The sequence below is a fragment of the Carettochelys insculpta genome, chromosome 8 (assembly GCF_033958435.1).
Source record: "Carettochelys insculpta isolate YL-2023 chromosome 8, ASM3395843v1, whole genome shotgun sequence".
Classification (NCBI taxonomy): domain Eukaryota; kingdom Metazoa; phylum Chordata; order Testudines; family Carettochelyidae; genus Carettochelys; species Carettochelys insculpta.
In genome coordinates this window covers 4,042,742-4,065,509 of record NC_134144.1, presented here as the reverse complement: position 1 = coordinate 4,065,509, position 22,768 = coordinate 4,042,742, and the positions used below count along the sequence as shown (strand labels likewise).

The 22,768-nt window shown below is 42.7% G+C and overlaps 1 protein-coding gene across 3 annotated transcripts in view; it reads left to right on the top strand.

Moving 5' to 3' along the window:
- DRC11 (dynein regulatory complex subunit 11) overlaps positions 1-22,519 on the top strand; it is a 101,841-nt gene extending 79,322 nt beyond the window's left edge. For 2 of the 3 annotated variants that reach the window (XM_075001435.1, XM_075001437.1), the window contains 5 exons: positions 299-498; positions 8,011-8,097; positions 13,737-13,914; positions 17,503-17,741; positions 21,942-22,519. In XM_075001435.1, the coding sequence (XP_074857536.1) occupies positions 299-498; positions 8,011-8,097; positions 13,737-13,914; positions 17,503-17,741; positions 21,942-22,085 (848 nt within the window). In that variant the 3' untranslated portion in view covers positions 22,086-22,519. Of the gene's footprint in view, positions 1-298; positions 499-3,099; positions 3,371-8,010; positions 8,098-13,736; positions 13,915-17,502; positions 17,742-21,941 lie in introns of those variants that run through there. The other variant, XM_075001438.1, reaches the window with a different exon arrangement.
- Positions 22,520-22,768: the final 249 nt, after the last annotated feature.

Here is a 22,768-nt window from a genome sequence, read left to right as displayed (position 1 = left end):
CCTTTTACAGTCCTTGTCTGCTATTAAGCAAAGTTAAACAATCACCCTGGCCCTCAGAAGAATTTTGCTGAGAGTCACAATTAAAATAAGTTCAGTACTATTGGTTTTCCTGCCATGAACAAAGGCCAACATATTCAACAGCTCTAACGTGAATTCCACATTCCTTGCACTCTGTTAGTGAGATGAAGAGTTCACATTATGAAATATTTATCAGGCAGAAAAACTGAAGACTCATTCACCATTACAATGATGGCAGACTTAAATGAAAGCAATAATCGTGCCGTATTTCTTTTGATAGGTTCGCAAGCAGTGCATGAGAAGGCTCCTTTGGTGAAAGCTCTGTTGCTAGCTGGGCCCGCACGGGTAGGAAAGAAAATGCTGGTGCATGCCCTCTGCACAGAAACAGGAGCCAATCTCTTCAACTTGTCTGCCTCTAACATTTCTGGGAAATACCCAGGCAAAAGTGGTCTACAAATGATGCTCCACATGGTGTTCAAGGTATTGTATTTTGGCAGCTGATTCTCACTAGCCTATTGCGTTGTGTGTGTTTTGTATTTCTTCTGTAAAACTCCTGTGGTATCATACAGTTTCTTTGAAATAAGTTCCACTTTTATGATACTGGGCTCAACACAGGGGTAACTCAGTGAAATTAGATGGCTTGCATTTTATATTAGGACCAGCTAGGAGATCCATCGCTCCCTTCTGGCCTTTCCGTCCATGAATCAATAAGAGTTAAGAGTGCATGGTGCCCTTAAAATGGCCACATTTCATTCCATTCCCTCTTGTGGATGATAAATGGCCTTATGCTCATTTTCTCAACTTCAAAAAGTAGATCTTCAAAAAAACAGTTGCTCTAGAGTAAAGTAAATCCAAGAACCCAAGGTGGAGAACACCGAAAAGAAGGCACAACTGTCCAAGGTCAAAATGGCTGCGTCTATACTAGCAAGGTCTTTTGAAAGATTTTTCAAAAGAAGGGGGCTCTTTTGAAAGAGTCCGTGGAGCATCTGCACACAAAAAGCATTCTTTCAAAAGTAAATGAAAAGAATGCCGTGCACCTTTCAAAATCGGTCTTCCTTTCCCGTTTCTGGAAGAGCGCCCCCTTTTGAAAGAGAACCTGTAGATGCTCCACAGCCTCCCCCACCCCCCCCTTTTTTTTTTTTTTTTTTAAGAGCAGTCCTCATGGGGCCTGATTTTTTTGATCCCTGATCCATTCTTTTAAAAGAGCAGGTGCTGTGGGGATGCTCTCTTTCCAAAGAGCAGATTGCTCTTTTGATATGCTTTTTTGTGTGTTTGAATGATCTTTGAGTTCCCTTCAGTATTCTGTTCTGTGTTTCTGTTTATTTCAATTAGGAGTATTTCTTTAAGATGCAAAGTTTAGTCAAATAATGCTGGCTATCACTGAGTGTATATTCCTTGCACAGGCACCTCTACATTACATAACTGTCTGGTCAGATGTAGACATCATTTTGAAAAAGGAATTCAATCTTAGAATTACAGAAACAAAAATATCAGCGTACATGGCAGCCTTGGAAATGAAACAATGTGGTTTAAATATGGACGTATACAGAGCCCTTCCTTACAGGCATAGTCAGGGCACTATTTCTTCCTTATTCCATGATCTTCACATTTCCAATGAGAGAGGGTGCTGGCCTACAGAGAAAAGGAAAAAAAACCCTAACCAGACTTGCCCTATATTTTACAAAACCAAAGACAGGTATGATAAATTTCTAGCAAGCCTTGAGATAGGCAGCTCCATCACCAAGAAAAAGGCTCCAAGTTTAAAGTGGAACAGCCCCCAAGGATCCAGTTGTTCCAGTCATAGAACGGCACCTGAGTACAGATTGAGATGCTTTGGCTTTGCTCTCTCTACTGACATATCTAACATCTAGAGCTTTTACGTCATGAGTTGATGAGCCCTTGGCATTAGATAAGGCTAAAAGCCAGGGAGTTAAGACCTCCCTGTCTTCTTTATGCATATTGCATCGTGTGAGAAAACACACTTCTCCTCTCATTCTGATGCTCACTGATAAGGAGGCACAACAACATCTGGCTCCAAGCATAGTGCATGTATCATTTGGGTTTCATCTGATTCATTTGAGGGCATTAAGACTTTAAATTTCAATGTAATGGAAGCCATCAGTCTTGGAAAAATTCAGATCTCTAAAGTAAGTTCAGATCCCAGTAGGGAGGGTGAAGCTGAGGATAAAGCCCCTGTCCATATAGGACTTCTTAGGTCTTCTTTTCCCCCAGGACAAATGAATACAGATTGGACCTCGCTGGTTTGGCACTTTGGGACCTGACCAGTCCTGAAGAAGGGAGTTTGCCAGACCAGGGGAAGTCAATTCTGGCCTTTCTGCAGATGGACACTGGGCACTCCCAGGGTCTGTCAGCAGACCTGCACAGGCTCTCCTCCTGGCTGCAGGGCCCCTGGCCCCCAGCTCCATGGCCAGCCCTAATCATCACTGGCACCAAGCTCCACAGCCAGCCTTGGGCACTGCTGCTGCCAGGCACTGCTGCCCCTGGGCTCTGCCAGGCTCCCGCCTCCATATCCCTAGGTGCATACTCAAGACAGTAGGATTCCAGCTCCGCATCCTGCTGCAGACTCTTGGGTCTCTCTGGTCCAGAAACTTCTGTGGTCCTGCCAGACCATGGATGTTGCCAGACCAGAGAGGTTCAGTCTGTACTACAATACCTTCACTAGACAGCAGAAGTGACCCAAGTCTACTGTCCCTGCTGTAGCCCCCAGAAAAGTCATGTTCACACCTCAGTGGCCTTCATGGATTACAGTTATATAGGGAAGAGAAGGTTGCTCATGGTGATCACCACTGCAGCCCTGAGGAACACTCACTATCGAGACAATTTCTCCTCAGAGGAGGCTTGCTCCTGATGGCATAAAAGCATTGGAGCCATACCACTGCAGTAGGTGGGGACCCACCTACAGGATCAAATGGAGCATTTCTCTCTTCCTAGGGCTCATTTTCCCTGTCGGCCACAGCACTTCATTCGGACAATGGGTAGGAATTTCAATAGTGCCTAAGTAACCTCTGAGTGCAATTCCCAAAGACTGTAACATGGATTTGTGCTCCTAATTCCCCTTAGGCACTTTTGAAAATTCCTTCCACCACCAATGCTCCATGATCCAGGGAAACAGGCAGCCCAGTCTGCTGTGGACTCCGTATCTCCACCGTGTAGTGCTTCCATTTCCTAAGCCTCAAGCTTGCGGCATAGACACCGACCAGTGGATGATCCAGCATACTCCCCACTTTTCTGCTTTCCGTGTGGGACCACAGGGAGTATTTTGGAATGTGTTACTGTTTTCTTGATTGCTGCTCTCGTACGCTTTACATGATTAAATATGGAGCATGAAATTGATTGACTGAAAAAGAGAGGGGTTGACTTTTATTTGCAACGACTGCATGCCTCTGCATTCCCCTGTTGTGTGGCAATCTGGGAGAGGAGTGTATTTAAATACTGGGGAGTCAGAGCTATGCCCAGAGAGGCCAAGCAGCTGAGCGGCAGTTCCAGTAGTCAGTCAGGGGGTGCTGCATAGAAGATCTGTGTCTTGAGTATGCACCTGGGGACCCCAAATTTGGGCAGTAGACAGACTCCAGTCAGGTTTCAGGAGCTGGAAACACCCCTGGGAATCCAGAGCATAGAGGTGCAGGTTCCTCTCACAGCTGTACTAGTAGCTGGCCAGGAAGGGGTGCTTGACAGAATCCATGATAAAATGTTTCCTCTTTTAGTTGCCATAAGTTAGGGCCATTAATCTACACTACATGGTTCTCGCCCCACATAAAAAAAGCATGACAGAAATCTCAATTTTAAAATACTCCAAAAGAGGCACAGCTAAGAGCTCTGACTCACAGATCCAGAGTAGAGAGAAAGAGGCCAGGAAAAAAAAAACTTTTTAAACCTAATTTCATACGTGGGTTCTGTATCATCCCAAGCCAATGCTAAAGCAAGAAGCACAAACACCATGTAATGAATTCCCAATACATGAGGAGGGAAGCTGATTTGTTCCCTCCAAAGGTTTCTTCCTCTCCATGATAGATTAATATCTGATCACTGCATGTGTGGGCACAGGCTATGTATCTGATCCCTGCAAGAGTATAATTCTTGACATAAAAGACTAGAGTATTTATAGTCCCAGCTCTTGGAATCTCACTGTCTGACTCATAATAGTTCACTTTGTTACCATTTTTCCTTGAGCATAAATTCAAAGGTCTCAGTAACAGACAGAATCAACTATAAATTTTGTACATCCTTATTTGTAGTTACCATTGTGACAACATTGCAGAGTGCAGCAATCAGATTGATCACTAACACAAACACTCCTCACCTGACATCTTTCCCAGGGCAGCAGCAACAGACAGAAAAGGCCTCGTACCAGGAGCCACAAATGGGAAAGGACTATTGACACAGTACTGATTAGGCTAAAGGGTTGGGAAAGTCAGATCAGAACATACAGATTGAATGTGTCTTTGATTAGTGGCAATGGACAAAAGGAGCAAGAGTTACAGCAACAGGGCAGTTTTGTCAAAAATGTTCATCGGATTAGTAGCCATAAAGACAGTGAAGATCATTTTTTTCCAAAACGTTGTTGCTAACAGTGCAGTATTAGAAGGGTTAAGGAGCCATCTGCTGGTGACTCCATCAAATTGTCAAATGCTAATAAAATTTCAATTATAAATTAATTATGTGCAGTGCATTTAATTATCCATGGATTCAAACCACCCAGGGATAATTCAAATAAAGCACTTTCAGGGGGACATACAGTCTGCTCCAGATCTGCCAATAATTTAAATTAGATACCAATGGATTATGGGTGTCTGACTTTTTTTTTTAATTAGCACAAAAGCAGTGTGTTGGATTGTGTCATATTAGCATATATGTGGAATTCTGCTGCTCCCTGCTACCCTCCTCCATTCATTCACAGTTCATTGCTGTGAAGTAGAAAGCAGAGAGCATTAAAGTATCTGCTTTATTCAAGAGTGGGTAGAAAGTGGGATCAACCACCCCAACAACCCCACTGTGGATACCATACTGAGCTGCTCTGGAGGGAGCCATCTTTGCTAGGGGGAAAGGCCCGAGTGGGGTCCCAGAAAATACCCCACAAACACAGGGTGTTGTAGATCGCTTAAACAAGTGTGTCCATCCTCAATAAGCAACACTTAGCACAGGATAGTCAGAAAAGCTTAGTATTAGCCTCACTCTGTTCCCAAGGAAGTAAGTGGGAGCTCATAACTGACTTCAAAGCAAACAGACAACCACCACCAGTTACCTTTTGAAATCCCCACCCCTGCTCTTCACACGTCAAATTGCAGAGCATCGTCTGGTTTGTCGGGTAAGAGGGGTGGATCACATTTTCCCATAACCTTCCCTGAGCATCAGGAAGACTGAACTGCAACTCATTTACCTTAGAAAACAAACACACCTGGGAGGCACGAGTCCCTTTTCAATGTTCTCCTGCAGCTCCTCTTCACACAGGCAATAGCAATTAGTGTAAGCAGTGAGGAGGTCTTACAGCATGGGACTGAACAACATACATTCAGCGCCCTCCACCGCAAATTTGTTCCAGTGCTGTTGCCCCTCATGCTCAGATTGGCGCTAACAGAATCAATCAGCTAGTGGGACGCAGTAATAGTTACATTGCAGGGATCAAACCCCTGATAACTAGATGATTAGCAGAAGAGCCCTGCATGCCCACATCTCCTGTTCAGCTACAACGCAATAAAGACACACATGTGCTGTTCTACTACAAAAAGAAAGAGACCAAATTTTCGAGAAGGGCTGCTAAATTTGTGCCGGCTGTATTGTTTGCACGTTCCGGGGTGCCCAAAATATAAATAGAAATGTAGACACCAGATAATTTGAAATCTAAGACCACATGGCCTGGTTATTGAATGATTTTATGTGTTTAGCCATTCATCCATGTTATTTCCTCCATATGCTATTTGATCACTTGTCACGCTTCATTTATCTCATTATACATAAAGGTAAATAGATATGTGGATCCCTGCCTTGCTGTATGCATGACATTTTGGCATAGTTTACATATAGTCATTTATCATCCAGTCCCTTTATTCTAAATAAATCTTCAGTATTCTAACTGAACATTTTAGCTCATGCCTTCCTGAGTGAGCGAAGTTTCATTTTCTCGGTTAAAACTGCACTCTCCAAGTAACAAACTGAGAGATGTTACTTGGATGTTTTCCAGAACTGACAGATAATTTCCACTTAAGAATTGCTCATCTAAAATTGCATCACTTCCTCCTGGAACCATGGGCAATGATTATGAGCAAACATACATTTAGAAATCCACTTGTAATGGCTACTTCCAAGAGGGTTCCACTAATTTTTTCCATGCCCAAGTGGAATAAATTTTGTTATGTGCACCAAGGTATGTGCACCACCAATAAAAACACATGCTGCAGCTGTGATCTCTGTGCCAATCAGCTGAGTGGGGAGCGGCACCTAAATCTCTCCTGGACAGCCATCCGTGCATTCAGCTTTCAAGGAATACTGCTTCCAACTCAGCAAACAGTACTTTCAAAAGAACGTTTATTACAGGGCTGACTGGAAAACAATTCCATGTCACAAAAAATGTTCCTGGTTTTGAAGTGTGTTTTGTTCCAGTGCCGAATGAAAATAAGACCTTCCAAAAAATTGTATATGAAAGAGAAATGAGAGTGGTCCTGATGAGAGGTAGGATATCCCTGGTTCAAATTCCTCCTCTGCCTACTTTGGAAGAGGGACTAGAACCTCCCACATACCAAGTGAGCATACACAGGCTGCAGTTCCTGGAAAGGTCATGAATCATACATTACCATGATGCATACAAGCTTATGCTATTTACGTCCCCTTTCTGGTAATAACAGCTTCAGCTGAATAAGTAGAATGGAACAAGACAACAGCACGGCAGAAAAACTAATCCCAGTTACAATTTACTCAAACAGCCAGCACTTCTGTCACTGAGCAATCTACCACAGCTAGGACAGCAGCAACTGCAATGTGATTAATACTTGGCAGCGGAATTCCTAAACCGCTGGGGTTACTATAGCAATAGGGAGTTCAGTTATGAAAAAGCCTGTAGCATTGCTGCCATCCTGCTGCGAGACAGAGTTATAGTGCATGCAACTGTTGATGTAGAAAGCACATAAATACATGCACCAAAACTTAATATATTGTCTCAGTTCTTAGCCTAGCTGCTAATTGTGCAATGCCTTGTGAATGCCTACATTTCACACAATCCCATTTTGCTTCAGCTTATCATTTAACACCGTGGTACAGAGCTTTTGTTGCAGGGATAAAATGCATAGCATGTCACCACAATGTACTAGGGGTATGGTAGCAAATTTAAACCAGGAGATTGTAGAGAGATAAACACATTGGCAAAAATTTTCAAGTCACAGCTGAGTCCATTAAATTAGATTCCTAAATCAAAGATGCATAATTGGCCAAAAAGTGCTCACTGAGAAATCCAAGGGCACCAGCAAGCATTCGGCACTTCCAGGGAGGCAGGCACAGAATGGTGTGCTTGAGTTTAATTGCTAAAATGTGGATGTAGAATCAGATTTTGTCTATGACTAGAAGTCATCTTTTCTGATTTCCCACACATCACCAGGTAACCTGCCCCTGCATTAGTTCTGGATTAGACAAAAGTCATACAGCCCACAGAAAAGTAAGCTACTGCATGCCACAGGCAGAAACTAGGAAGGCGCAAGGTTCTCCCATGTCCAAGGCTCCTGCAGTGGCAGGGAATTGATTTGCTGAGATGTAGTCCCTATAGGTGTGTCTACACAGAAAAAGTTATTTCAGAAGAATGCCGCTACTTCAAAATCATTTCAAAATAACAGACGGCATATTTCAATTTGGTAAACCTCGTTCCAGAAGGAACAGTGCCTATTTCACAATAGGTATTTTGAAACAGGAGCCGTGCAGACATGGAATAGGGGCTATTTTAATTAGCCACTTTAATTAACTTCATCTTTTTCCTCTCATTTTCCCTAGGTGGCTAAGCAGCTGCAGCCTTCAGTCATCTGGATTGGAGATACAGAAAAAACATTCTACAAAAAAGTGCCAAAGTCTGAAAAGGAGGTGAAATACTCCTGTTTGATTTCCAATCCTAGTGTAATTTCACATCCTGTAGCAGACCCAGCCCCAAAGGACCAGGGGCATTTCCCATCTTAAAGTGTACCACGACCACCAGACCTACCAATGCTCACTTGATAATAGCTTGTCTCACTTTTTCTTGATTCAAGCCAATCTCCTGACCTCTCACAATATCTTGAAGAGCTCGCTTCTCTCTGTACACCGATTGGCCTTATTTAAAGTAATTTGGCCTTATTTAAAAACAATTTGCCCAGTGTTCATGAGCGCTGATGATCTGAGGAAGCTGGGATGCATAATAAAGGAACAAGGATAAGTCTGTGCCAGTGTTCCCTATAAGCTGAGCACTTAGGCAGCCACCCAGGAGAGATTCAGGAGCTGTCCAGCTGATTAGCAGAGCGCCCACAGCTGCCTGGAGCTGGCAGCCTGTGTTTCTATCGGTGGTGCACATTTGCACATGCTTCAGTGCGAACAACAAAATTAATGCCACACATGGATGGAAAAACTGTTCTGCACTATAAAGCCCAAAAGTCTAGGTTCAACTGTTGAGTTTAGAGATTTATTTGCTTGCTGGGATTCCCGCTTTACTTCCTTCCTTTTCTTTGCCTAATCAGCAATTTCACACTGAAAAGAAAAGTAAATCAAAGCTGTGCTTCACACAGAGCAACTAATACCAAAGCAAAACAGGGTCCTACATGGGAAGCTCATTCAGTTCGCAAAACTCTCAGGTTGATGCTTTTGATTCCGTGTCAAACAGAACCATCATTTTTAAAACAATAGTTTATATTTTTGTCATGACACAAGTACAGTATTTTTGGCATACTGACGACGCGCGGTCTGTCATAGATTAGCCTGTCATTTCAGAAGCTGCTAAGGTTGTTGTTTTATGGCCTTATGCGTGTTGTGACCGATGCCCTCTGGTGGCTGACATGCCATACTGAAAGCAAATATTTCCCTACGACAGATCAGGAGAGGGATCTTGGAGTTATAGTGGATAGTTCTCTGAAGACATCCACGCAGTGTGCAGCGGCAGTTAGTAAGGCAAATAGGATGTTAGGAATTATTAAAAAAGGGATCGATAATAAGACAAAAGATATCATACTTCCCCTATATAAAACTATGGTACGCCCACATCTTGAGTACTGCGTGCAGATGTGGTCTCCTCACCTCAAAAAAGATATATTGGCATTAGAAAAGGTTCAGAAAAGGGCGACTAAGATGATTAGGGGCTTGGAACGGGTCCCATATGGGGAGAGGCTAGAGAGACTGGGACTTTTCAGTTTGGAAAAGAGGCGATTGAGGGGTGATATGATAGAGGTATATAAAATCATGAATGGTGTGGAGAAAGTGAATACAGAAAAATTATTTACCTTTTCCCATAATACAAGAACTAGGGGACACCAAATGAAATTGATGGGTAGTAGGTTCAAAACTAATAAAAGGAAATTTTTCTTCACACAGCGCACAGTCAACCTGTGGAACTCCTTGCCCGAGGAGGCTGTGAAGGCCAGGACTCTATTAGGGTTTAAAAAAGAGCTTGATAAATTTTTGCAGGTTAGGTCCATAAATGGCTATTAGCCAGGGATAAAGTATGGTGCCCTAGCCTTCAGAACAAGAGCAGGAGATGGATGGCAGGAGATAAATCACTTGATCATTGTCTTCTGTTCTCCTTCTCCGGGGCACCTGGCATTGGCCACCGTCGGCAGATGGGATGCTGGGCTGGATGGACCTTTGGTCTGACCCAGTATGGCCATTCTTATGTTCTTATGTTCTTATGTTCCTACTCAAACCTTGGTTGCAACTACTATTGTAAAGACGACTGTGGGACTAACACTGCCTTGAATGTTAATAGTCGTCATCTAGTGGCTTCATTAGCAGCAGCATGCGTGCACCTGAGGGCAGAATTTTGCCCAGATACTAATGCCAAAAGGCAATGCTAGGGACAGTTGTGTAACTTGCACTCAGATCTGTTCACATTTAGGGCAAATGTACGTATTTCCTTGATGGAAATAGACGGGCTCCATAGCCGAGCTCACTTAACTCTTGCCTAGTATCCAACGCTCTGAACCAGCTAAAGGAGTCTATGTTCTTCCTATTAGCATTAGCCAACAGTTGGAGCAGGCTTCAGTAAGAGCCCCCACCAAGGCTCACAGCATAGGGAAAGAGGAATCAAGGAAAGGAGGTAACAGACGGCAGGAAAGTAGCTGAGGTGGTAAGCTCAGCTCTGCCTTTGGATAAACAGTCACTGAGAGTCAAATTGTACATCTTGCCAGGCAGTGGTTTGGGCACAATGGCTTACGCTCTGAGCACAGAAAATCTTATATTTGTGGAAGAGGCATTACAAAACTGGGCTCCATCGCCCTTCCCCTTTCCGGCACAGCCCTTCCCCATCTTCCCAGAATCAACAGCCTCAGAGTGAAGCACAGGTTGAACCTCTCTTGGCCGCCAACCTCAGGACCTGACTGGTGCTGAACCAGAGAATTTGCCAGACCCCAGGAGGTCAATATTGTCTAGCACATTACCGACACTTCCACTGCTTCCTGGGCTCTTTGAAGACATTTGGGGGTAAACTAGGCTAAATAACAGCACAGAACACAGAGCCAGGACTGGTGGCTGGAAACAAACTTTATTGTACCGCAGAAACTTGGCCATCCCCATGACAAGTGGTCATCTGGCTAACTAAAATCATGCCGGATTACAGATGTTGCCATACGAGTTGCCGAGGGTGCTGTGCAAACTATCCAGATGGCATCTTTCTTTGGGAACATGGGGCACCATCACAATGCACCCCACATCCTCCAATCCAGATTTGGAAGAGAGCCAAACCCCTAGATTCCCTAGTCAGTGGCTTTTCATGCTACAGACATTTTTCTTTTAAAGTGAATGCGAGTATTACTAGCATTCAGTATATGACCTAACGAGCTGTTGACACACTAACACCAATATGGCATTCTAGGCTTCACCTTGGAATGGATGTGAAGAGGGAAGATAGCACTAGTATGGTCATTTAAAAGTCAGATTCTTACGTTACACCATGAGCACTTGCTGCCGTGGACTCTAGATCAGTGGAAGTACAGAAAGCAACTACCGCTAACAAAAAAAAAAATGGGTTGCTCAAAATGTAATGTCTGAATTTGGACTTACCACAAGACCTAGAGGGAAGAGAAAAGAAGAATGTTTTCATTGATTCTCTGACCATGCCTATTGCCAAGATCCCCTTCCCAGTAGAAGGAACGTGCTAGTGGCTTATGAACCAGGATCTCTTACCAGCAGCAATAGCTTATCCTCCATTGTTCCCTCTAGTCATTTTCATCCATGTGAGGAATATCTTTATGTGCACCCAGGCATTTGTGAATGTGCACCACCCAGAAAAACAAAAGCCTAGCAGTGGGCACTCTGCTAATCAGCTGCGCCACGCAGTTGCCCAGCTTACAAGGAACATGGCTACCCTCTACCATTTATTTCAGAGAGACGCTAATTGCAGAGCCTAATTAGGGCCATTTAGTAATGATAATTCTCTCAAATAACAGTATTCATCTTCAAAAGACTTTACTCACATTAGCAACTCTTTCCAGTCTCCTTACAAGAGAAGCAAGTAAAAATCCAATTGTCTCTACTAGTGGTAAAAGCTTCCTAAATACTGGGCAGTTGTACAGCCAGTATGAATTGGCTACAAACCATCTTTAACACAACTGTGTGTGGCCAAGTCTCACTGGCAGTGCAGACCTTTATTTTAAATTGTGCTTTCAATACACTCTGGCTAGCATGAACGGGGCAGAGAAGCGAAATCTCTCTCCGAAGGCTATCTGACTAACCAGTGGCAAAGCTGGGACAAAGAACTCAGGAGGTTGCTGTTTGCAGTCCTTATTTCAGATACTAACCCATGTTCTTAATGACACTTCAGTTCTAATATTTTTAAGCAATTCGCAGTCTAACAACTAGACAGACTCTCATTGTGACCTCAAAGAACAGCTCTTAGAGAACAGACGTGCATAGATACATACATAGACACACTAGAAGAAAATGAAATTTCCTCTGTCCCTTGATTGTTCAGATCTTTTTTTTTTCTTAATTTCTCCTCCTTTGTAGTCTTTAACCCAAACAATAAGCACTTCCCTCCTTTCAGCAGCTGCAGGCACAAACAGATGAGAAACCTTTGCCCAGTTAGGCCATTCACAAGGCAGTCCGCCCTGGATACTCTGATACCGCCGAGCGTGCACCTCCACGTTTGCACTAGGGAAGCGGCAGCATCCTTAGGCGCATACAGCACCAATGGTGTTCCAAATTTAGTCGTGCCCTATGGCGTGTATTCCTTGGGCTGCCACCAGCCAGCGGCAGCACCGGTTCTGGTGGCCCTATTGCCCCAGGTCCAGCCACCTGCTCTGCCTCCAGACCCCATCGGGCCCAGTCCTGTAGCCCCTAGCTCCGCCTCCCAGACCTGGTGGCCCCAGTCCCCCAGCCTCCTCATGCCAACGCCCCCATATATGCCAACCCAGTACTCCAGTCAGCTGTGCCACCCAGTCTGCCTCCTCTCCCAGGGGCCTCCCTGCCCTCCTCCTCCTCCTCCTTTACAGCTTCTGCCCACACAGCCCAATGGGTTGCATAGGGCACCCAAAATCTTAAGGATGGCCCTGCATGCCAGGCTGAATCCAGCCCTAAGAGGTCTCCTATGGTGCTGCCTGACATAGAGCAAGAACAAGGAAGCCTAGAGGAAAATTTTCAAAAGAGCCACAAGTGACTTGGGAGCCTAAGAACCATTGACTTTCAATGAGATTTAGGCTCCTAACTACCCTTTGTGTGCTTTAAACACCTTTAAATAGGTGACCCTATGTGCCTTTTGAAAATAGAACTCAGGCTCTCAAATCACATAGGCCTTTTCAAATTTTTGCCCCAACCCATGGCTTTGCAGAGCTGATTATTTTTTTATCTACACTTTTATGAATTTTAAAGATACAGGAACTCCCAAGCAGCTAATAAACTCTGAAGGGCCCTGCTAATTAGAGATAGAATACCAATAATGAAATTTGACTGCAAACTATTGCAAGTAACTAAGCGCTGAGTTCACGCAGCCAAGTGTTTACGTTTATGAACTTAGAGCCTTGCTAAGCTAAAACCTTGGCGAGGCACCCACTCATCTCATTAAAAGCACCACTGCTTGTTTGTAAATCTAGAGCAAGCATTACATTGCCTAGCAGTTTTCCTGGTATTGAAATTGGCCAAGTACACACAACTGCAGTTGATATTAAATGGATTTTTAAAAATATATAAATAAAATAAAATAAAATAAAATAAAATAGAGCTAGCTTCCTTCTTTCCTGCTTTTCCATTAGTCAGGGACTGCAAATGAAACAGAGAAACTGGCTGTCAAAAATCACCAGTTCATAAGAGAAGTTAAGTGCTGACTCAAACTGCATGAGCCAGACTTGACCCAGGAGGCAAAAGCTGCTTAGTCCCACTTATGCTGAGTATCTCTTCTCTTTACACTGTGTAAATATAAGTACCTCTGACAGCATTGCTCCAGAACGCCTTCCTTACATAGAGCTTAGGACAGTTCTTCTACTTGCTTACCTCTAAAAGATAATACTGTACTAATGTTTCACTTGTTTCCCACATATCTACTTCTGAAGATGGAACCCAAACGTCTGAAAAAGAATCTCCCCAAAATCCTGAAGAGTTTGAAAGCAGAGGACAGAGTCCTGGTTGTGGGGACTACACAACGGCCCTTTGATGCTGACCTGCGACCCTTCTGCAAATTCTACCAAAAAATCATTTTAATTCCCAGGCCAGACTACGCTTCAAGATTTGGCAAGTATATTAAATCATCATGGCAGTTACTATTTAACAAGGTTGAAATCAGCTGTTCATAGAAAAACATGCTAAAGAAATAAGATGCCACAGGAGTGACGCCTTTATCTGGCTATTGTCAAATCCTGATTTAAACTGAACTCATACACTGCATATATCTAGGTGCCTGAAATTTTAAGTTAACTTTATTGCAGAATACAAAGTTTAAACAAATCAGTGTCATCGATATGAAAAGAAAGGGTTGCTCTCCTGTGGCTGTACTTTGGTGTATGTGTTTAGTTTTAAGATACATTGTATCTTGACTTTGACTGTTATTTTTGACTCTCATCTGGGTGCACCTTTTTATTTTTAACCTAATTCTTTACAGAAAGTAAAGTCTGACCCAGTATTTCTAACTGGATTCCACATTGTAAAGAACATAATTTAGGGACTATTCATCTACTTACATTTTCGGAAGGCTTTGTTTTATCATTATGAAAAACACCTTTTTATGTGTATAGATCAACTTTAAGATTTCCAAGGCAAGAAGTCCCAATTAAGATTTAAGCCCTGCAGTCCGACCCCTCTACCCTACATTCATTCATCTTAGGCTTTTCACATCCCAGACCCTTCCCCTTGCTGCACAGATATCCAAAACAAAGCAGCATCTCTAACAGTGAATGTCCTAGCAAGAACTATTAAGGTTTCAAGGAGCAAAAATGCTATTTTCCTATCCACAGTCAGACATTCTGGCTATCAATTCTGTGGGCTCTCACACTGTTTAAAACCACAAACCAGAACCAAACATTCCAACACACATTTTCTAAAACTTCCCTAAAAAGACTTGCCCAACTCCAACTGAGGCACATAAGCTGGTAACAGCCTGACTGAAATGGGAAGAAAATGGTAGCAGAGCCTTCAGAGGAACCCAGACTTACTGTCTTTCAAAACGATAAAAGCTGCTTACGTTAATTTAGATAAATTTGCGTTGAGTTATAGACACCAGAGAACAACATCAGCCAGCCAGTCCCCCTTCGCACTTCTGAAAACATCTGGAAAGAGGTGCTGGGCTGAACTAGAGTTCTAAAACTCAGGGTCTCTCACCAGACTCTTCACTGAGGATCTTCTCCATCAGTCCCCTCCTATGTGTGCCCGAAGCTGTTAGCATAAGCACCTCAGCTGATCACAACTGCTAAGACAACAGACTTTCCTCGTACTATTTTAACTCTTGCGACTGAAGTCCCAAGCAGAAAATAAAATTAAAATGAACCACTTTGACCCTAGCTCTACCACACTGAGTCATTTTGGGGCACTCATTTACGACGTGCTTGTGCCCCAAACAAACCACACAGGATTACATCATACATTTGCCATGTTACCAGCTCATACTACAGCTCTGTGAAGTCCACTGTTCCTCTTAGCAGTTTGGTACAAGAAACAGCAAGTTTTTAACTGTGTTAAGGGGCTGGTGTGTTGCAACTCTATCCCACACACCAGCAGTACCATACTGCTGATGGAACACTAACCTCTAGTCAGGAGCAGGTGACATAACAGTAGGGCAACCATGCCGGAGCCCTGACAAGTTGATAAATAAGTGAGGGGACTGGGATGTAGCTAGTATGTGCAGAAGGGAGGTGGAAGAAAGTTAAATAGTTCACATAAACTGCTGGGGGATTAACCATGATTTTATGGATTTTACTCATCATTAATTTACAATCCAAAGGGGAGTTACAACTAAAAGGGATTAAATCCTTAATCTTAGCATGCAAAGAAAAGTCACCACAGCTTAAATTTTAGGGTAGATAGAAGTTTGGCCTTAATTATTTGACACAGACCCTTTAAACGACCACACAAGTTTTTGCTTATATTTATTCTTGAGATTAGACCTACAGTCGGTAGGAAATCTTGCAACATGCTAGAGCGTGTTCTGGTGCCAAGCGCACTTACCTCTCCATTAACTCTCTCATATGCAGAATTCAGCATATATCATGGACGGTCCCCCAGTTTCAAAGCTCAGATCAAATTTTTAGAGCTGGTCTCTAACAGCCTTAAAACACCACACATTCATAACTACAGCTGCACAAATTGCACGTGCAGACTTCAACTTTTCGACCACACCAGATCTTCTCTTTATACCCAGGATGGGTACAGCCGTCACTACAGCCACAGATCTGCTATTAGTCACGATGTGTGTCAGTTTCACTTATTACCCATGTTCCTTACCTGCAGCAGAAGCCGCGATGCAGAACACACAGACACACAAAATAAATGTTCGCTGCTGCATGTTTCAATTTCCTTATCATGAAGCAGAGACTCAGTCAAGAGTTACTGAGGCGAGGTATAAATCAAGCTGAAGAACACTGTTTTTTAGAATGAAAAACCACGTCAGTGGTTAGAGAAAAAGTTCATAATATCTGCCTTGCAACAGAAGGAAAAGTGAAGCCATTTCTCTCTTACACAAAGTCTATTTTTAAGTGCCACAACAGTCTCATAATTGTAACTCTCCCCATGCATATTCTTATGCCACGTACCGTGTGTTTTCAAACGCACATCATTCATGAGGCAGGAACTGCACTGCCATACTGCACTGCTGCAATTTCAGTCTTCAGTTGGCAATTTTTCTCAGTCACTCTTTTCATGTCAAAACGAAAAAGCAGTCAAGTAGCACTTTAAAGACTAACAATAATTTATTAGGTGAGCTTTTGTGGGATTCCCACTTCTTCAGACCATAGCAATACCAGCACAGTCTGTTCTGGTCTGGCTATGGTCTGATGAAGTGGGTCTGTCCCAGGAAAGCTCACCTAATAAATTATTTTGTTAGTCTTTAAAGTGCTGCTTGACTGCTTTTTTGTTTTGATAGCATATAGACTAGCATGGCTTTCTCTCTGTTACTCTTTTCATGTGTTTTACTTTTCAGGCAAAGAAAACATTTGCAAAATGACTTTCTAGCGATACAAGTTTAAGACTCTATGGAATCTATAGTGGTATAATGATTATAATCAAGCATGACTTTAGGACACATGCAATATTTTTGTGGCAAATATGAAAAAATACATTCCCTGTCCTCCAGAGTTTGCATGCTAAAAGACACAGGCATGAGAGCAGTGCAGCACAGTATTTGCAGATATATCCTCGAGCCTGCAAAGATGCACACATTTTATTTTAAGCATGTGCTCAAGTCTTTGGAGGATCAGGGCCCTAGAAACCTAAAGCATAATAGTGAGCCCTTGTACCTCTCATTGACTGTAGTGGAATCTGCACTCTTAGCACCTGTTCAACTCAAAACATAGATGTAGCTGTCTAACTTTAATCACCCTGGTTTAAAACTCTGGCCACGTTATGTGTATGCATATGTAACAATAGCAAATTAAAATATTCTCATTTTATTGTGTATTTCCCCCATGTGTACTGAGTGCATACATAAATATCTATGGATATCAAATCAAATCTTTGGGGTTTTGTTGATTTTACTGACGTTCTAGATTTTCATGTTCTTTCTCAGCAATGATTTTAGGTTCAAAGGATTGTCCAGATCAAAGTTTATTATTCCAGCTCCTTAACATGTTTTTTTCATTTTTTTCCCTTCTCTCTCCTGCTGCTGATGAACAGTACTATGGAAACACATCATCCTGCAGCACGGCGGGGCTATCACCAAATCATTGAACATAAGCTGCCTAGCAAAAGTTTCTGATGGTTTCACCCAGGGACACATCGTTTATGCTGTGCAAACTGTCCTCAGTGAACGACGCCTCCAGCAGATGAATAACAAGCCGCTGGCAGCTGCAGAGTTCCTGACTTCCCTGGCCAGGCAGGACCCAGTGTACAAAGAGGAAGAAGAAACATATAAGGTGAAATTAAGATTTATGCTAACAGTGCTCCTTTCACTTTCCCTTCCAGTGTTCTCCCACACCTCCTTTAACTCCAACCAAAATGTGACATCCTATGAGCTGCATCTTAGAATGTGTCGGAGGCAGAATGGGATGGGTACTGAGCATCTCACTGGATTAAGTCTTTGGTGTTCATTCATTGCTCATGCTGCCCCCTCCACTGTACAAGAAGCTCAGCCCCATCCTGTACTGAGTTCAGGTGAAGTCAGTGGGTGTTGAAAGGACCTCGTACCTTTCCAGACAGGGCCCTGCCCTGCAGCTAATAGCAGAGTGTAGGTACCCTGGCTCTGTCTCTCATTTTTCCTATATGCATACAACAAAGGCTGGAGGGGGAACCTTTTAACAGTTGTCAGTGCTGCACTCTGCTTTTCTTTCGTTTCCATTAACAGGCAGCACAGATTTCTCAGCAACTTTGACACACAAAAATTAGTGGGGAAAAAAAACCAAGTAGTCTTGCAGCACCTTAAAGACTAACAATTTTATTTATTAGATGATGAGTTTTCAGCGGTAAGACCCACTTCATCAGATGCCAGTTCATCAGTGAATCTGAGTAAGTGGGTCTTAGCCATGAAAACTTATCACCTAATAAATAAAATCCTTAGTCTTTAAGGTGCTACAGGACTGCTTGAGGGTTGTTTTTTTTTTTGGTGAAGCTACAAACTAACACAGCTGCACCTCTGAAAAATGACTGAGTCGCTGATCACCAATCACCTGAGTCTAAACTGGCTGACTGGATTGCTCTCCTGAGCCCTTTGCATCTCTCTCCAACCTCTAATCTCATTTTGTTGCACGTGCTCCCCCAGGGCAGATAAATAGTCAGAAACATTTGGTGCAGCATTTGTATTATTTGGCCTTTTGTACTCTTAGCTGGCCTTCCCTATCTGTCCAGGATCTTGTCTACAGGTGTGGTTAATATTCCATTGTTGCAGCATCGGCACAAAAATCCATTCCCAACTCCAACTAGCAATCCACTTATGTCCAGTAACCTGAGGCCTGAGCTACGCTGTTCCTTTTTAACTGAGCTAGTGAAAGAGCAAATGTTATTCCTATGAACACGGATGTACACATGCTGCACAGCACAGGGTGCACCAACAGCAATCAGCTAAGTCTGACTCTACTCAAATATTTCCCTCAATGTCCTGTGGCAATGATTTCTTAGCATTAACTGTAGCTTTCTTTAAAAACAACAAGCAGTCCTGCGGCACTTCAAAGACTAATACATTTATTAGAGCTTGAGGTTGTTGTTTTTGAAGTTACAGAACTCCTCTAAGGCTGGGTCCACACTTGCCCCCAACTGTGAAGGGGGCTCCTTAATCAGGGCGATGGGAGATTACTAATGAAGTGCTGCGGTGAATATACAGCACTTCGTTAGGCCAATTCTCCCCCTGCGGCAACTTTGAAGTGCCAGCGTGCGTGTAGCTGCGGGCGCTTTGGAGTAGTGCAGGCACTTCCAAGTGCCTTTACTCCTCAAAGGCACTTAGAAGCGCCTGCGGCTACACGCACGCTGGCACTTCCAAGTTTGACACTTCAAAGTTGCCGCAGGGGGAGAATTAGCCGAATGAAGTGCTGTTTATTCACCGCAGCACTTCATCAGTCATCTCCCATCGCCCTGATTCACACGCCCCCTTTGAAGTTGGGGGCAAGTGTAGACAAGCCCTAAAACTTTATTTTAAAATGTATTTCCTTCTACCTGTTTTATGTTTGCTTCCTTTAAATGTCATGTAGTGTAAGCTCCAGCTCTTGTGTCATGGCATAGGGAAAATGATTGCCAAAATGGCCTTCCCATTACATTCAGCTTTCATTCTCAGCTTTCTTTCTCACATTAATTAATTCAAGTCTTTTAATCGCTCTTCATGTGGAGGCAACCATCTCCTGAGCTTCTAATCATTTTCATTGCTCTTTGCTGGACCTTTTGTATTGCTTTGTCCTTTTTGAAGTGACTAAAACTTAAAACAGTATTCATGGTGAGGGTCAGTATGCTGATGAAGCTTTGATTTCTATTCACTCTGAACAAGAATCTCCCCATTTGACGTGTAGTTATCTTCTGCCACTGTTCCCAGAATGAATACAAATAATGGAAAATCATGATATGATTTCTTAAATTCGGTTACATATACCCTTTTAAAAAGTGACCTACTTACTACACCTGTGTGATACAAACTATTTAAGTAGAAACATGAGACCTCCTTACTGGATCAACCTTAATGGATTTTTTTTTTTGCTTAATTTTGCTGGCTTATCATCTGAAAGTTGGGGGTTCAGATCTCTTATAAACAGAGCCTAACTGTGTGTCTCATTATGCAGTAGAGAAAATCTAACCTGATTTTGAAAGCAGGTGGCTTTTGTAATATCTTGCAGCTGCTCCACTAGTTCCAGAATGAGTGAAGAAACTATCATGGGGACATGCCAGTAAATAGGGTAATTATTTAATTAAACTGAATAGATTAAAGTAAGGGAAAGGCTTTTTCTGGGGGTCAGGGGTCCAAGTAGGTCTCAATACTCCCTCTTGTTTACCACATGCTGCCACATTGTTTAATTACCAATAAGCAGAGAAGTCTAAAAGCCCAATGGCCACCTCTCAAATGCTTGTACCTAGCTCACTACATATGTGGACCACCACCAGACCCTCCCTACTAATTACAGTGCAGCCTAGTTACTCATGCCTACCTAGATTTGGGTCAGATTTTGTAGAAGAAGGTGCAGCAGGGGTCAAACAGATTGGTTTGAAGGCTAGCAGTCCACTGAACCTGAATCAATAGATTGTAGAGCGCATCATTATGATGGTTGCCCATTTTCCAACAGGTACGTTTTGCTTACCTATTTAAAGCTTTGAACCCACAAAACACCACAAGCCCCACCAGGGTGAACCTTGTGAATGGAGATAGTGAAGGTGTAAGTGTAGATGGAGAAGAGCAGAGAGCTGACCTAAGCAGGAGTCTGAGATGAGAGGCAGAAGTCAAGGCACCTGTTCTTTGAGAGGGAAAAAGCCAAATTCATTCCTGGCATAACACAAGAGATGAACATAATTATGAGCTTTTTCATCATACCCATCAACATCTAGTCCCATCTTCAGGTGTGGAAGGGACCTTGACATTTTTAATAAGATACACACACTTCAAGGTTGGGGAAATGTTATTTCATGAGCCCAACTGATTTTCAAATGTCACCCATTCACCACGCCGTTCTCCCAGTCATCACAAATCCAGCTGTCTGTGTTTCTAATCATTAACTCCCCCATTACTAACTCCTGTCTTTTCCTAATGACTGGAGTTCCTTCCCCCAGCAAAGTATCCTCAGTGTGAGGGGGCACCATAGCATCAGCTGGAGGGAGCACCAAACCATGGGATCATTTCCCTCTGCTCCAGCTGAGTGTTCTCCTTCCCTGAGCCTTTCATCCTCCTCAACAGTGCAGGGACTGTAAGCCCCTGGGGTGGAACCGTTCTACAGTGTCCCAGAAAGCCTCATCTCTGCCTCCCTTAGTTCCTCCAGTTGAGCCAAACTGTACACGTTCTCTGAGGGCCAGGAGCTCCTTGCACCACATGCACACATATGCCACCTGTCCATAGGGCAGGTAATCATACAAGCTACACTGGGTGCAACAAACAGGATAACCACTCTGCAGCTGGGCTTCTGCATTCTCTCCTATAGATAATTAGATTTGTGATGGGTTTTTTTATATAAATCAGGTGGCTCAGGTTTTAGTTTGATTTAAAAGTTTACAAGACACAGGACTAAGAATAAGCACAAGAAACCAATAAACAGCTTTCTTTTTTCAAATTTGTGTTTAACTTTCCCACTGAAATTAAAATCAACTGAACAGATTTGAAGAACTACCAACAAAATATGCTCTTTATAGTGCCAAGTTTTGGATTAGAGGCAATTCTGACAAGAGCTACATACCCATCGTAGAAGTTCTAACACTCCCATAACTATAGCAACACAAGTGGCACTGCTAAGTATTCAGGTTCATGAAGGACTTTGCAAGCAGATGATTATGATGTTTCTTGTTATAATAGTGTTCTCAGGATCTCATCTCAGCTTCTCCACAAGACAACCACGTTTGTAAGGTTTTCTAGGATCACTCCATCATATATCCAAAAGTTACTTAAATGTTCTTTCATGTTTTTTTCCTCTCTTCTAACCACTTATTTGATGGTCCAGATTTGGTATTCCAAGACACCTCTGGGGAAAGCCCGGGCCAGAGAACTGATGGAAGGTGAGGATGTGGGAAAAGGAAAAGGAAAAGGAAAAGGAAAGGATAAAGGGAAAAAGAAGGGAGGAAAGAAAGGGAAAAAGAAGAAGTAATTTATTTCCATGAGGAGATCTCATCTGGGAATATATCACAGGAAGTTGACTGAGCCATTTCTCTTAAGAGGGATGAGGACAGTCAAGACAACATATACAAATGAGGAAGAATATATTTCGACATGTGCACCTTGGAAAAAAGCTGCAAATACAACGACACCAGTGTGAGGCTTAATTCCCATGGGATTACAAGCTAATGACAACTGACTTTCTCAAACTTCATTTATTCTAAAGAGTTTTTTTAAAAGTTACTTAGGACTATATCATACCATCAATTTTTAGGCAAAACTACTTATTGATTGCAATGAGGAATTTTGCTTAAAAACAGATGTTAAGAGCCTTCAAGTAGTTATTTTTATTTTACTAACCTGTATGTTTTATTGGCTTCCATAACTGTATGTCTAGTGTATTATAATTCCCAATAAACCCGTTATAAAGGCTCCTTTTCATTTTTGTCTGACCATGGCCTATTACCAAGTCTTACTGTAGTCTACCGCAGGCTGAGCAATATTTAGTTACAGGAGCATATATGTATTCACAGGGGGATCAGTGCAGTACTTTATCTTTCTACAAATATCACCAGACCCAAACAGTCACACATACAAATGCTGCGGAAAACATAAAAAAAAGTCATATGCGGGACATTCCCTTTGGTGGTATTTGCTTCAAAGAGTGCAAATACA